This window comes from Gekko japonicus, unplaced genomic scaffold (assembly GCF_001447785.1).
Source record: "Gekko japonicus isolate JY-2015 unplaced genomic scaffold, Gekko_japonicus_V1.1 scaffold535, whole genome shotgun sequence".
NCBI lineage: Eukaryota > Metazoa > Chordata > Lepidosauria > Squamata > Gekkonidae > Gekko > Gekko japonicus.
This window is the reverse complement of record NW_015163621.1, coordinates 317,465-332,717: the sequence shown is the minus strand read 5'-3', so window position 1 is coordinate 332,717 and position 15,253 is coordinate 317,465. Positions and strand designations below refer to the sequence as shown.

The window sequence follows — 15,253 nt, the reverse complement described above, 5'->3', positions numbered from 1 at the left end:
ATGCAGTAATCTTGACCAAAGAATGTTATTGAACAATATCCTCTCTCAATAGTGTGTTACCCAAATACAAAGTGCGTGCTTTGCATACTGGACTGTATCTTTCACTGTGTGTCCTTTTAGTCACACTTGTGATCAGAAAGGACTGTGTTCCATTTGTATGTGTGTTAATGGATCAGGTGACTAAAAATAAAAGCATACTGTATGGCAGATGTGCACTGTGTATATTTTATATTGGGGTACTGTACCTTTTTAAAGCAAGAAATTGCAAGTAGATAAATAGGTACCACTTCAGTGGGAAGGTAACAGCGTTCCGTGCGCCTTGCTGTTTAGTCATGCCGGCCACATGAACACGGAATCGTCTTCAGACAGTGCTGGCTCTTCAGCTTTGAAACGGAGACGAGCACCGGATTCGACTGGCTTTCGAGCAAGGGAACCTTTACCTTTACTTTACTGTACCTTTCTTAAAACTTACCAGCAGCCATTAGTAATTTTGAGTACAGATTCAGAAAGTATCGGCAGATCACAATTAACAAGGGCTACAAAAGTGTGCTAGGCATATTGGTAGGTATATTTTGCTTCTGGAAGAAGCAAGATATTTCTACAATGCTGTTAAATTTACCTTATAGCAAATAGTAGAGGTCTGTAGTATTTTGAAGAAACATCGTAGAGGTCCCTCGTGGTATGAAAACACAGAATTGCCATTTAGAAAGAACCTTGTTCATTTAAACTTTCTTTTTAAACACTTCTTATGTAATCAATCTGTACTGTGGAAGAACTGTTCTGTGAACCCAAGTAGGATTTATACCGATTCCAGTAAGAAATAAATCCAGTTGCAGGTGTAAAGTTCTTTATGGGACATTTGTGGAGTAGCGATCACCAAGCCTGATAACTGACCAGTTGTTTGCAGAGAAAGGATTGAGAGTAGGTGAAAGAAGGTGAGAACAACCCAGAGGAATGAATGAGAATTGGGATCTGGGTGGAATGCCACACCAGACTGTTTATATATTGGAACAGATGAAAGCACACACACACACACACACACACACACACACACACACGAGAAATTAATAGTGTATTGCCCTTCCATGTAAACTGCCTTGGGGATCCTGCTGGATAAAAAAGTGAAGGAGAGAAATCAAGTCAATTAAATACTTAAATATAATTTCTATAGCTCCCACATGGTGGCTATAGTTTGATACTGGCCCTTAGAAATGTATATTTCTAAGCAGAATGAAAGACTGTGGATTCTTTTGAAATGCTTTCTGTCTTCTACGGAGACCTGTCAGTAATGCTGCAGTTTTCATTTCAAGAGAAATAATTTTCACAAAATATTAAAAAATGAAATGCAGGAAATAAACACCCAATGCTTCAACTATTCTCCCCTGGAGAAATCTGAAATTAAAATCCAGTAGTTTATTGAACTACTGATATATTGTCGACCACTTTGATACATGTTAAAAGAATAAAAACTCCCAAGAGTTGAAAAATGATGACACTGGGAAACAAATGAAATTTAAGGGAGTTGATGCTTTTTTGAATAAACATAACTTTATTCCTGTTCCTACAGAAAGTAGATTCTTGAAAATACATCCTGTCTGTTAAAAATGTGTAATTAAGTTTGTAACACGCTTCTGTTAAGGCTTTGTAGTGTGTATGTGTACTGGTAGATCAGGGTATTTAAGTTCCTACTTGATACAGAAACTTCGTAAGCAAACCAGAGCGCAAACTGCTTTGCTTTCCCCCCTGCTCTATCTAGAGTTGCCAGTTGACCTGGGTGGGAGGCTGGACTGCTGTTGTTGTTGTGGATTTTTTTTTTTTTGCATTTTTGTTGTTGCTGCTTTACAAAAGTTGCTTTTAAGAATGTAACTGTAAAGACTGGTTAAAAAGCTGTCCCTGTCCCGTGGGAAAAGACTAGAGCTGGAAAGTAGATGGCCCATGCTACTTGGTGTCCAGAATTTCCATAGAAAAATTTAGAAGGATTCTAGGAAAGACCCATGGTGGAATCTTGCACTCTGGTTGCTCAGTTACTGGTAAAGTATATGGAGGATGAATGTAAGTGGGAATTAATGGTAGAGGTCATTTGTGCTTCGCATCCATGTTGTCTGTTTAGCCTTTGTAGCACAGAGCTCTCTGTGGTCCTTTAGTTTTGAGTTAAAGTAATTTGGATGAGACCTTTTTCCTCATGTATCCTTTTGTGTTTGCAGACCTGGGTTGGCAACAAAAGAAGAAAGATGAGCAGCAAGAGCATTGTGGATTCTGGAGGTACTCCATCGGGGACTGTTGCTAGCACTCTGACCATGCCTCCGGAAGTGGCGGTCCGAAATGTGGTCAGCATAGCTCGCTCTCAAAGCCAGCAGTCATCTTGGACATCCTCCAACAACGATGTGATAGTAACTGGCATATACAACCCAGCCAGTTCCTCTGGCAGACTGGTGTCCTCCAAACAGACTAATGCTTTGATGAACGATATGCATAAAAGCTCTCTTCAGAGGCCACCTGGAAAAAGTGAGCCAGAATTTCAGCGGCAGCACATTTCGGTGGCCCGGCAAGCACCCCATTGTAAAAACGCCTCGCTGTTTCTAGGAGAGAAAACGATCATCTTGTCAAGGCAAACCAGCGTGTTGAATTCAGCAAATTCCATTTATAATCACAGTAAGAAAAGTTACGGTGGTTCTTCAGTTCAGACTGCGGAGTTGGTTTTACCTCAGAAGCCTGTGTTGTGCCACAGGCCGTATAAAGTGGAGCAGATGGGGTGTCAAAGGCTACAGAAACAGGAACATCCGATCCTTGCCTCACACATTCCATCTGGACAAAGGGCTAATATGAGGGACCCTTCCTGCAGCACGCACAACTTGGAAATCCGTGAGGTTTTCTCCTTGGCTGTTACCGATCAACCTCAGCGAATCCTGGGTGGAAACACACAGAAGTCATCTTCGGGAGAAGGCAGTTGTCTATCCATTGCCATGGAAACGGGGGATGTCGATGATGAATATGCGAGAGAAGAAGAGTTGGCCTCAATGGGTGCTCAGATACACAGTTATTCAAGATTAAGTGGTTCATCCCTTAGGTCAGAGAATCCAAGCACAGGTTTGCCTGCGTCAGGAAGAAGCGTCCGTTGCAGTTCGCACGTGGTCAACACGCGGGACTTACATGACAACATCATGTATCATAACAGAGACTACCACTTGCCTCCACGGACCTCCTTACACACTACATCCAGTACACTGTACAGCAGTTCTTACCCATCAAGAAGCAACCTTTCTTCGCATTTTGCAGCATCCAATCAGCTAAGGCTGTCTCAAAACCAAAACAATTACCAGGTAATTAGTGTTCTTTTTATGTTAAAAGATGTAGTTTTTTTTTTTTTTATGGGCAGGGCCTTCCTTTTTTTGTCAGAAGCACAAGCTGCATAGTCTCAGCTCACTGCGCTGAAGTTGGCTTACGTGTTGATTGCACAGAAAATGTCTCTTGCCTATTGTTAAATGATGATGTACTCCACATCATCCACATTCCTGAGCATCCGACCTTACATACCAGCACATGCAGCTACAAGATTTTTCACAGCACGCTGGAGCCAGGGACATCATCTTTCTGTTTATCGTGGCTACATTTTCTTATCCTGCTCATCCTCTAAAGAACTCGGGGTGGTGTACATGCCAGTTCTCCTTTCCCCTTTTTATTCCCACAAACACCCTGTATATCAGGTTAAACTGAGAGAGTGACGCAGCGCTTTCATGATGCAGTGGGGATTTGAACTTGGGTCTCCCAGATCCTAGTTCCACACCCCTAAACTTCTACCCACATTGGATCTCAGGGATGATCTTTAGAACCATCTTGATTGTCAGTCTCCCAGTGGATCAACGTCTGTTTTTGTTTTTCTATTGCTAACTTAGGTTCCATACGAAACCAATCCGTCCTTCTTTGGAACAAGTATTATACTTAGGGCTTTTAGGTCTTAGAGGGGAGCAGTGAAGATGGTACCTAACATGGCCATTTGGACGTTTGTGCCAATATTCCTCTCTGGGATGTATGGTTTGTTGCTCTTACTATTGTTGTCCAAATTATCCACAGATCGAAATGACAGAGCTTGAATTCATGGGCCATCGTCCTAGTATACAAATAGGTGATGCATCACTAGTGTGCAAGCTTGTTTTACTGCAGACCTTGACTATGAATCAAAGTTGGCAGTATGCACCTTTATGAATTTATTACTGGTGAACTCAGTTGGCTGTTTGGTTAGTAGTTAGTCAAAATGCCAAAGGTTTTTAAAATTGTTCGTATAAATCTAATTTGGTCATGCATCCAGTAAAATCCATTTTTAATACTACAGAGGGTCAATAGAATTGTATTTCTAGGACAGTGACTCAAAATTAGTGGAGCCAGGAGTAGAAATTAATCTTAATCTTTCATCCCACCACAAATTAGTTGGGTCAAGATTGCTTGGTTTATAGAGAGAGTAAACTGTACATAATCATACTAATTTGGCTCTGGAAGCAATTTGGCTTTCTATGATGAGTAAATATCTTGAAAGAATAGGGTATGTAATAGATTTTGTTCTATATGAAATATTTCATCATCAGGTGTATTTTATTTAAAAGCAGTAACAGCATGAACCAGTCAAAACCTAGCTCACAGCCTCGGTTTATTATTTTAAAGAAGTTGTTTAATTTCTGTCTTTAGAAATTAAATATAAACTGGGTAAAACTCTCACTCAGAGGCCCACCTATCTTTTATTGAAACAACTGCATTTAAGATTTTTAAAGTAGGTTTTCATTGCAAATTATTAGGTATGTTTCTCTTGTTTGTGGTTGTCACCTCCTTTTTAGAATCCGTCTCGTTCCGTTGCTCTTGTTTAATAAAAGAGTAAAACCTGTGGGATATATTTTGTACCGTTGATAGGCCAATTATAGGTTAAATTTTCCTGTTTGAAAATCAGAACAGTTGTGATCTCTTTGCTTGATTATGAAAAGCCATTGACTGGGGACATGAGCTCATTTTTCCCCCTGACAGTTTTAATGTAACTAAATTTGATTATAGACTAGCAAATTGCTAATGGCTTTCATTGGTAGTAGAACTGTTTGCATGCAGAAATGATATTGTATTACGTTCACTGTTGTGGTACTGATACTTATTGAAATGTCTTTTTTTTTTTTGACTGTCAATTTTGTGTCTTAAGATGTATTTTTTATTTAAATCGTGTTATTGCACATACACCAGGCTTATAGGTTTGAAAAGTGGTGGTCTGTCTGTTCACTTTTAGAAGCAAACCCTGTGCCTATGGCATCATGTTGTGACATTCCATCAAGCAGGGTGCTGGGGGAGGTGCAGCCATGCCAACTAAGTGATGCTAGGGTTGCCAGCTCTGGGTTGGGAAATACCTGGAGATTTTGGGGTGGACTCTGGGGAGGACAGGGTTTGGGGAGGGGAAGGACCTCAGCACAGCATAATGCCATGGAATCCACCCTCCAAAGCAGCTGTTTTCTCCAAGGGAACTGATCTCTTGCATTAGGTGATCAATTGTAATTCCAGGAGATCTCCAGCTACCCCCTGGAGGTTGGCAACCCAAAGTGTGGTGCATTCGCTCCAAAATGTCTGAGATGCTTGCTGTTGGAAAGCCACAGCAGTTTCTCAGTAATGGCCTGTGCTGAACCTGGTATAAAATATCCCATATAAATTGTTTTGCCAACCCATCCATCCAGATATACTGGCTGCAATGGATGCAGGTTGCCCAGAAAGGATTGTTATACTATTAAGGTGAGTAGTTTAATCTCAAGGGTGGATAAAAAGAGCCCTGCTGGATCATATCAAGTATACGGACGCCTCTCATTCCAGCATTGGTTAGCCAGATGTCTCCAGGAAGCACATGAACAGGGCACGGATCCTCTTCCCCGTTGTTTCTAGTCCTTCTCGTCTGGTTCTTGGAGGTACACTGCCTTTAAACATGGGAGATATATTTGGCTATCCTGGCTAATAGCTGCTGGTAAACAAAAAATGTGTCTGATCCTTTTGAGGTCTTGTTATTATGACCACATCTTGTGGTGATGAGTGTCTTTTGTGAATTATGCAGTGTTTAATCCTGACATTTCATCATCCCCTTCCTTATGTGAAAGAACGTATGAGTTGTTCAGCTGTCTCAGAAAGAACTTGTTTAGGGCAAGACTCTGGAATGATGGCAGCATTTGCATGACAATTAGATGACTTAAGTGTGTAGAGGCTTTACAAATGACTCAGTGGTGGTATGGAGTGGTCATAATTTGGATTCAGTGTGTACACTGACTTAGTGACAGTCTAGTATTGCAGTAATTGGGACGCTGCTGTACAGGTCTGGGATCTTTCTGGCTTGGTCTCTGAAAAAGTAATCGTAGTAATGCTATTGCTACTACAAAAAAGGCAACCTTACAGTTGTCAGAATATACTGTGAAATGGAAATGAAGATATTTTGTTCAATCCATTAACATTGGATTAGATTAGATTTTCTCTTTGTGTATTGGAATTACTGAGTTACTGCATTTTTTTTTTTTACCAGACCCTAATACTATTGCTAGTGAAACTGCAGGTAATAGTGATGCAGAAGTTTGCTCCTGACACACAATGAAAAATATTCCTGTGACACAGGCCGTGGGATCTTGACAAGGGCAAGTTCATGGTAGTTATTCAGTGGGGTCATACAGGACAAATTCTTGGGGGACTCTGCCCTAATTAGGCCAAAGTCCAGTTAATCTATCAAAACATTTTTTTGAATGGAAAATGTTTAGAAATTGCACAAATTATGGATTTTGGGTGTCTTGACTACTGCCATTTGTCAAGAGAACACGCTGGTCATAGCGAACACCCTCTTCCAACATCCTAAGAGGCAGCTCTACACATGGACACCACCAGGTGGGCAACACTGAAATCAGATCGATTATATCATTTGCAGTCAAAAATTGAGAAGCCCTATACAGTCAGTAAAAACAAGACCTGGAGCTGACTGTAGCTCAGATCATGAACTACTCATTGCAAAATTCAGGCTTAAGCCGAATAAAGTTGGGCAAACCACTAGGCCATTCAGATTTGACCTAGATCACATCCCTTATGAATATACAGTGGAAGTGAAGAATAGGTTTAAGGGACTAGATTTGATAAAATGCCTGAAGAACTAAAGACGGAGGTTCATGACATTGTACAGGAGGCAGCAATCAGCAACATCCCAAAGAAAAAGAAATGCAAGAAAGTAGAGTGGCTGTCTGATGAGGCTTTACAAATAGCTGAGGAAAGAAGGAAAGTGAAAGGCAAAGGTGAAAAGGAGAGATTTACCCAACTGAATGCAGATTTCCAGAGAACAGGAAGGAGAGATAAGGAGGCTTTCCTGAATGAACCATGCAAAGTAATAGAGGAAAACAATAGAATGGGAAGGACTAGAGATCTCTTCAAGAAAATTGGAGAAATCAAGGGAGCGTTCCATGCAAAGCTGGCTATGATAAAGGATAAAAACAGTAGGGACCTAACAGAAGCAAAAGATATTAGGAAGAGATGGCAAGAATATACAGAATAACTATACAAGAAGGACCTCAATATCCTTGACAACCACAACAGTGTGATCACTAACCTTGAGCCAGACATCCTGGAATGCGAAGTCAAATGGGCATTAGAAAGCATTACTAACAAAAAAGTTAGCGGAGGCGATGGTATCCCAGCTGAGTTATTCAAAATCTTAAAATATCATGCTGTTAAAGTGGTGCACTAAATATGCCAGCAAATTTGGAAAATGCAACAGTGGCCACAGGATTGGAAAAGGTCAGTTTACATTCCAATCTCAAAGAAGGGCAATGCCAAGAAATGTTCAAACTATCGCACAATTGCACTCATTTCACATGCTAGCAAGGTCATGCTCAAGATCCTACAAGCTAGGGTTCAACAGTACGTGGATAGAGAACTGCCAGAAGTACAAGTTGGGTTTCAAAGAGGTAGAGGAACTAGAGATCAAATTGCCAACATTCGCTGGATTATGGAGAAAGCAAAGGAGTACCAGAACAATATCTACTACTGCTTCATTGACTACGCTAAAGCCTTTGTTTGTGTGGATCACAACAAACTGTGGCAAGTCCTTAAAGAGATGGGAGTACCAGACCACCTCACATGACTCCTGAGAAACCTGTATAAGGGTCAAGAAGCAACAGCTAGAACTGGATATGGAACAACTGATTGGTTTAGCATAGGAAAAGGAGTATGACAAGGATGTATATTGTCACCCTGCTTATTTAATTTATATGCACAGTACATCATGTGAAATGACGGTCTGGATGAATCACAAGCCAGAATTAAGATTGCTGGGGAAAATATCAACAATCTCAGATATGCAGATGATACCACTCTAAAGGCAGAAAGTGGACCTAAAGAGTCTCTGGCTAGAATGAAAGAGGAGAACACAAAAGTTGGCTTGAAACACAGCATTTTTAAAAAACCAAAACCCTAAGATTATGGTATCCGGCCCCATCAGTCCTTGGCAAATAGAAGGGGAACTCATGGAAGCAGTGACAGAATTCATGTTCCTGGGATCCAAGATCACTGCAGACAGTGACTGCAGCCATGAAATTAAAAGACACCTGCTCCTAGGGAGGAAACCTATGGCAAACCTAGACGGCATAATAAAATGTAGAGACATTACCCTGCCAACAAAAGTCCACATGGTCAAAGCAATAGTATTCCCAGTAGTAATGTATGGCTGCGAGTGTTGAACCATAAGGAAGGCCGAGTACCGAAGAATAGATGCTTTGGAATTATGGTACTGGAGAAGACTCTTGAGAGTTCCTTGGACTGCAAGGAGATCAAATCAGTCAATCTTAAAATAAATCAACCTTGACTTTTCCCTGGAAGGCCAGATACTGAAGCTGAAGCTCAAATACTTTGGCCACCAAATGAGAAGGGAGCACTCACTGGAGAAGACCCTGATGTTGGGAATGGTGGAAGGTCAAAGAAGAAGGGGATGGCAAAGGATGAGATGGTTAGACAGTGTCTAACTCCAGAGGACGGTGGAAGACAGGAGGGCCTGGCGTGACGTGGTCCATGGGGTCGCAAAGAGTTGGACTCGACTGTGCGACTGAACAACAACAACAACAGAGTAGTGCCAGCTAAATATACACTTTTCTCCAGCTTTCCCACATCTTTTTTTCTTGTTATGGTTTTATCAAGCATTGAGCTCTTGTCAACGTTGAAATAAAGAGGCAACTGATAGGTGATAGAGATCATGATGAAGGCAAACAGAAAGGAATGTGAAGGATTTTCTCCTCTACAACAATTATAGCCAGATTGGCCCAGTGGTTGCCCAATCAACAAATGGAAAGTGGAGCTTCTAGGTTAGCCAGAACTTGTGTGTGGTAATCCTTGTTTAATAAAATTGCATTGATTATGCTACGATTACCCTTTTTGAACCCTTGAAACATTTCTTTTTCTATGCAAGGAAGAGGATAATAAATTTTTTACTTTTAAACAAAGTGCTACATACTGGGGGCCCACATATAACTGCAGGAAGGGGAAACAGATTGGAAATCCCACTCCCCACCTAGAGATATGAAGGCCTGGGGAATGAAATGGGGAAACAAATCAGAATAAAAAGTTTATTTTTCCCCCAAAGGACTTTTTCACTTTTTTCCAATAGAAAAAATGGGAAATTTTGGACAGCACTGAAAAAAATCCTGTAAAATATTTTCTTTTTGGATATCTTAAAAATTGGCTTGCCAACCTCCACGTGGTTACAAAAGTAGAGCGATCACGGGATAGGTTGTCAAACTAAGTATACACACTGTGAAGAATGACGAAAATTGCAATTTATATAAACAATTAAATTTATGTAATGCAATTAATATCTCAATTTCTATGTACCAAACATCGCAGCACTGACAAGAAAAGTTTGGCAATTATTGCTGTTTATTGCTGCTTCTTCCCACAAAGAAGCTGGTAAAACAGGCAATATAGCTGGCCTATTGGAGTAGTGTTTGTGAGCCTTGTGGAAGCACAGAACGGATGATAAGTCCGCTGACAACCTCCATCTCTTCCAGTATTCAACAAGGGCGAATCACAGCAAGGACATTTGATGGCTGGAATACATGGAGTTCACCTGTTGAATGAATGAATGTGACTGCATGAGCAGTTTATAAGGGACACAAAAAGATTGTTAAATTTTTGGTACATAGAAATCGAGATTAATTGCATTACATAAATTTAATTGCTTATATAAACTGCAATTTTCATCATTCCTCATGGTGTATATACTTAGTTTTACATCCTCCAGGTGGTGGCTGGAGATCTCCTGGGATTACAACTGATCTCCAGGTGTCAGAGATCAGTAGTTCACCTGGAGAAACTTTGGAAGATGGACTTTCTCCGCATAGGTCCCAGAGAGCACTACGGTCGGGGTCGCAACATCGTCTTGCGACCCTGGGCCCTAAAGAGGCCAGGCTTGTTGCCACGAGGGCCAGGTCCTTTTCGGTGGCGGCTCCTATCTGGTGGAACGAGCTCCCGGAGGAGATCAGGGCCCTGCGGGACCTGTTACAGTTCCGTAAGGCCTGCAAGACGGAGCTCTTCCGCCAGGCTTTTGAATAGGAGCCGCCGCCGTCACCACTACCACCAATGAGGGCCAGAACAGCAGCACCGCTGGATGTGGCTGAGTGGCCAAGGAACATCGGGGGGCCACATCATCCTCCCGTTTGACCCAAGGGCAGGTGCAATAGGGAGAGAGGTTGTCTGTCACGCGGGATCCTTGGGTGTTGCCCACTGTATTAAATTGTTTTAAATGTTTTACTGTGTTTTTATTGCACTGAGTGCCATACTGTGTAATCACGGTGCTGCATTGCACCCTATATTGTAAGCCACCCTGAGCCCGCGTGCGGGGAGGGCGGGGTATAAATAAAATCATATAAGGATACAGAGCCCACCATTTTCTCCAGGGGAACTGATCTCTGCCATCTGGAGAGCAGTTGTAATTTTGAGTGATCTCCAGCCCTCATCTGGAGATTGGCAACGATGGTTCCCCAGAAGGGAATGGTTAGTTTGGAGGGTGGAGTCTATGGCTTTGTACCTGTCCGAGGTCCCACGCCTCCTGAAACCTCACCCTCTCCAGGCTCCATCCCTCACATCTCCAGGAATTTCCCACCTGGAGTTGGCAACCCTATCTCCTTCCCAGCCAATCATCACCCTACCTTTATTTCCCCCTCACTCTTTAGCTTTCCACCCCCCACACACCTGCAGCCTCTCCTGTGCTCTGAAGCCCTGACTGCTACGTCACATTGGCTGTCATATGGGAGCCACCTCAGCAGCATATAAGGATACAGAGCCCACCATTTTCTCCAGGGGAACTGATCTCTGCCATCTGGAAAGCAGTTGTAATTCTGAGTGATCTGCAGCTCTCACCTGGAGATTGGACACATTTTACCTCAGAACAGCAAAACTGTTTAGAATGTTAGAGGCAAAAGCCAATCAAGTTGCATATGCAAACGACTTCTGTGTTCCGAGGCAGAGGCCAATGAGGCTGCATATGCAAATAACCTCTGTGTTCTGACTGGCTATGGGGGGGAGAGGAACAGCAAAATGTTTAGAATGTTGGAGGCAGGACTCAGGCAAAGCAGCCAGTGGATAGGGAGACCCTCTGAATGACAGATCAGAGAGCGAACTGATTTTGGAGTGTGTGGAATGTTCTAGAGAAGTGCCACCACCATTCAGCTTTTATTTATAAGGGAGATACCCCATTGAAGTCCTTCCCCTCCCAACACCCTGCTCTCCTCAGGCCCCACCCCTGAAATCTCCAGGTATATCCCAACCTGGAGTGGGCAATCCTATTTAAAAAGTGTTTATCTCAATGTTTTAGTTGCTGAAAATGTGTACCATGACCAATTGTATGTAAGACAATCTACAGTATTAATTGATAACTCCCATACACACTGTAGATATATGCAATGCTACGTTTATTGTTTAAATATGAATATTTTTTTGCCACAGTTAGTATGCTATAATGTGCTTGATAATAGATTGTTAGAGTTCAGGTTTTTAAATGTCATAGAATTTGTTTGATGTCCTGATAAGCTGATAGTCCTATTGTGACTCTATGAGAGTGTTTCAATCCAGACAATGCACTTTTTTTGCACACAACAGAATTTATTTTTTAATTTCAACTTTTCTATTTTCCCCTACTTCTCAGACATCAAAAACTAAGATACATATGCTAAGATAGCATAAGGTGCAGCAGTTTGCTGCTTTCTCTCAAGTACTGGGTACATTTCCAATTTTTCTTGTAGAACACTTGAAGCATTTATACTTTTAAATTCCCTGAATATGCCAGATAGCACAATTTTGTACACTAAATTATACATGATGTATTTTATGTTGTTAAAATAGTGTTTTGGTTTTGTAGGAAAGTAAGTATTGCATATATTTCATCCCCCCCCCCCCAAATTTTGGTTTTTTCCCTATTTAAATAAATTCCCACATGGCCTCAGAATTTCTCTGTTTCCTTCTTTGCCTTGACCCCAAAATCTCCCTCTTCCAGGGCTGTGTAAATCCTCAGTTACTTGAACAAGCTAGTTTCCTGTTTGTGAAGCATATTATTCAGTCCTCATCAGGTGGGTTGTAGGGGTTGGTGGTGAGAGGGCTTCTTTGGTTAATCTTTCTGTGTAGCAGAGTCATATCTTTCTGTGTAGCAGAGTGATCTTCCAGGCAAGTGAAGACCCTTACCATCTGCGGGTGGCCTGGTTTTGTTGCTTTCATGGTTGGCACAGGGATTGCCACTTTACTGTTGGATGTGGTATCCATGTGGATTTGTTTTGCCCAAGCTGTGCTCAATAAACTGCAGGTTTTGCCACATGAGTCTGTCTGATCATAACATTCTTTTTCCTTTCACAGATTTCAGGAAACCTTACTGTGCCTTGGATTACGGGTTGTTCCCGAAAAAGAGCAGTAAGTACTATGCATGGGAGCAACAAGGGGCCCACCAGATTCAGCATTTGAGTGATTTTTAAGTACTGTTCTTAGGAGGTATTAAACTGTTTTAGTTGTGTACGTTTTTGGTTTAGAGGAAATCCTTTCTCCTCCTGGTTTCTTTGGTGTGGCTTTTAAAAATATAGTGGAAACATCGTTAGATGTGATTATTATCCACCGACAGGTGCATTTTTTCTCGAGCAGTTCTGTATACTGTCTTTATCATCAATAAAATTGTTAGCAAATCTTATTTAAACTACTTCTGTAATCTGCAGACCTTTAATGGTACTACATTAGTAATGAGTGTAAACCATCTTCTGTGTACAGGGATGTCCTAAAATCATACCCGTTAAAGTTGAATGGATAGCTAGTTATCTCTATGCACAGTCCTCATAGCCAGTTTAAGTAATGGCATATCAGCAATAAAAACCTTAAATAAAACTGCAATTAGGAATCTTCTCTTTGTAAAATGGACTGGAATATGTTTTCAGTTGTCAGATACTTCTGCTTATGGATTGACGTCAGTGAAAGCAACAAGGAAAATCCAGTGGAGTGAAAAATAGCATTGCACAGCCCTTTGGAACTGCAGAATAAGGCTTTTCTTTTAAAAAAATGATGAGCATTGCTAATGGATGCATAACAAGGACAGCTTTAATTGATAGTTCCCAAAATAAAACCTTCATATTCAAAATTTATAGTCCATTTCAGCTAACTGTAGAAAGTTCCTCTCTTATATTCTCCAGACTGTTAAATAGTTTTGCCTTCTCTCTTGCTTTCTCATTAAATTAATTTACAGAGAATGAAATCCAGACTGCCTGGCACATAATAGAAAGGAAAATGCAGTGACAGAGGACTGTAAATCTTTTAGCGCTGCAATAACTCTAAATCTACCCTGGAAAAACAACAGTGCACAGATTCTTCCCTTAGTGTTGTTGTTTAACCATCTAACTATTAATTTGTGATAGTGTTAAATAGCTTGAATCCCTGCAATTGAACATGCTTTAAAAGCAATTTTAAATCTGTTCGTAGACTCTGAAGTCTAACAAATGGCACAATTTCTTGGTATTCATATAATCTCTCCATTTGCATAGTGAAATAGTAATCAAATGAGATTTGCGAAAGGGGGTGAAGTAATTTGTAAGTCTCCCAGTTATGGTAGGGAAACAAAATTGTTCACTCGGTTTTGTGACACAGAATGATTTTGGACGCCTTGAGATGCAAAGAAAATTGGCCCAAAGCTGAAAGGACTTGGAGATGTTCCACTGCATGGTAAATTTGAAGAAAGTATATAAAACAGTCTTTTAAGAAACTAAGTGTTAGAATCCTGGCTTGCAAAGTGGACAGTGATATAGGATGGAGTTGTCAAACATGCAGCCCATGGGCTGGATCCAGCCCCTGCAGGGCTCAAATCCAGCCCACGAGCAACTGGCTCCCTCTTTCCCTGGAGCTGCTGCCACTGCTGCATTACAACTCATTTTACCTAGCTTCCTCGAGACTTGATCTCTCTCTCTCACACAACACTCACACACACAAACAGAGCTCTTTTCAGTCGCTGCTTCCTGCTTCTTGTTTTCATGGGAGAGATACAAAGCCAAGCCTCGCCTCCTTCCATTGGCTGAGTTTTCCTCCTCTGGGAGGAAGGGAGGGGGCCGGAAAGAGCTAAAGACAGCAATGTCCATGGTTCCATTAAGACCGGCAAAGTTTTATTTCAGGCATAACCTTTTGTGTGCACGCACACTTGTTTTAGAGGGAGGGAGGATTCTTCTGAGAAGCACAATTTAAATTAAGATTGTTGTGATCCGCTGTTTTCTTTGAGACTTTATCTCTCTCTTTTTCACTCACTCTCTCTCTCACACACACATGTACATATGTTAAAAGGAAGGGGCGCTTTGGGATAAAGGGAAAGGAGAATTAAAAGGAAATTATTTTGGCTTATTCTGGCCCCTGCCACACAGGGGGGAAAAACATGGGCAAAGTGCGGCTTTTTAAAGCCGCACCAAAAGAGACACGTGGTGGCGGGATCACATAGATCCCCTGAGCCACCGCGCACTTCCTCGGGGGGAGCCACTGACAGGGAAGTGAGGCAGCCAAACTGCACATGTGTGAGCATGCGCAGTTCGGCTGGGAGCCGGGATTGCTACGAACGAAGAGCGCACCGGCGATGCTACGGCTGCGCTTGATGCGGCGTCCCAGGTAAGTCCTCCTCTGGGGGTGGTTCTTTTTTACAGCGCATTATTGGCCTGAAGGGACGGATCGGACGGGTGTGAGCTGATTCCCAGATGTTGCGGTGTGCTCGCGCCCATTT

The 15,253-nt window shown here is 41.8% G+C and overlaps 1 protein-coding gene across 2 annotated transcripts in view; it reads left to right on the top strand.

The window, feature by feature from the left end:
• Positions 1-15,253, top strand: part of HDX (highly divergent homeobox) — a 56,692-nt gene that overhangs the window by 14,149 nt on the left and 27,290 nt on the right. For both annotated transcript variants that reach the window (XM_015407456.1, XM_015407455.1), the window contains exons 2-3: positions 2,205-3,320; positions 12,874-12,927. In XM_015407456.1, the coding sequence (XP_015262942.1) occupies positions 2,232-3,320; positions 12,874-12,927 (1,143 nt within the window). In that variant the 5' untranslated portion in view covers positions 2,205-2,231. The remainder of the gene's footprint in view (positions 1-2,204; positions 3,321-12,873; positions 12,928-15,253) is intronic.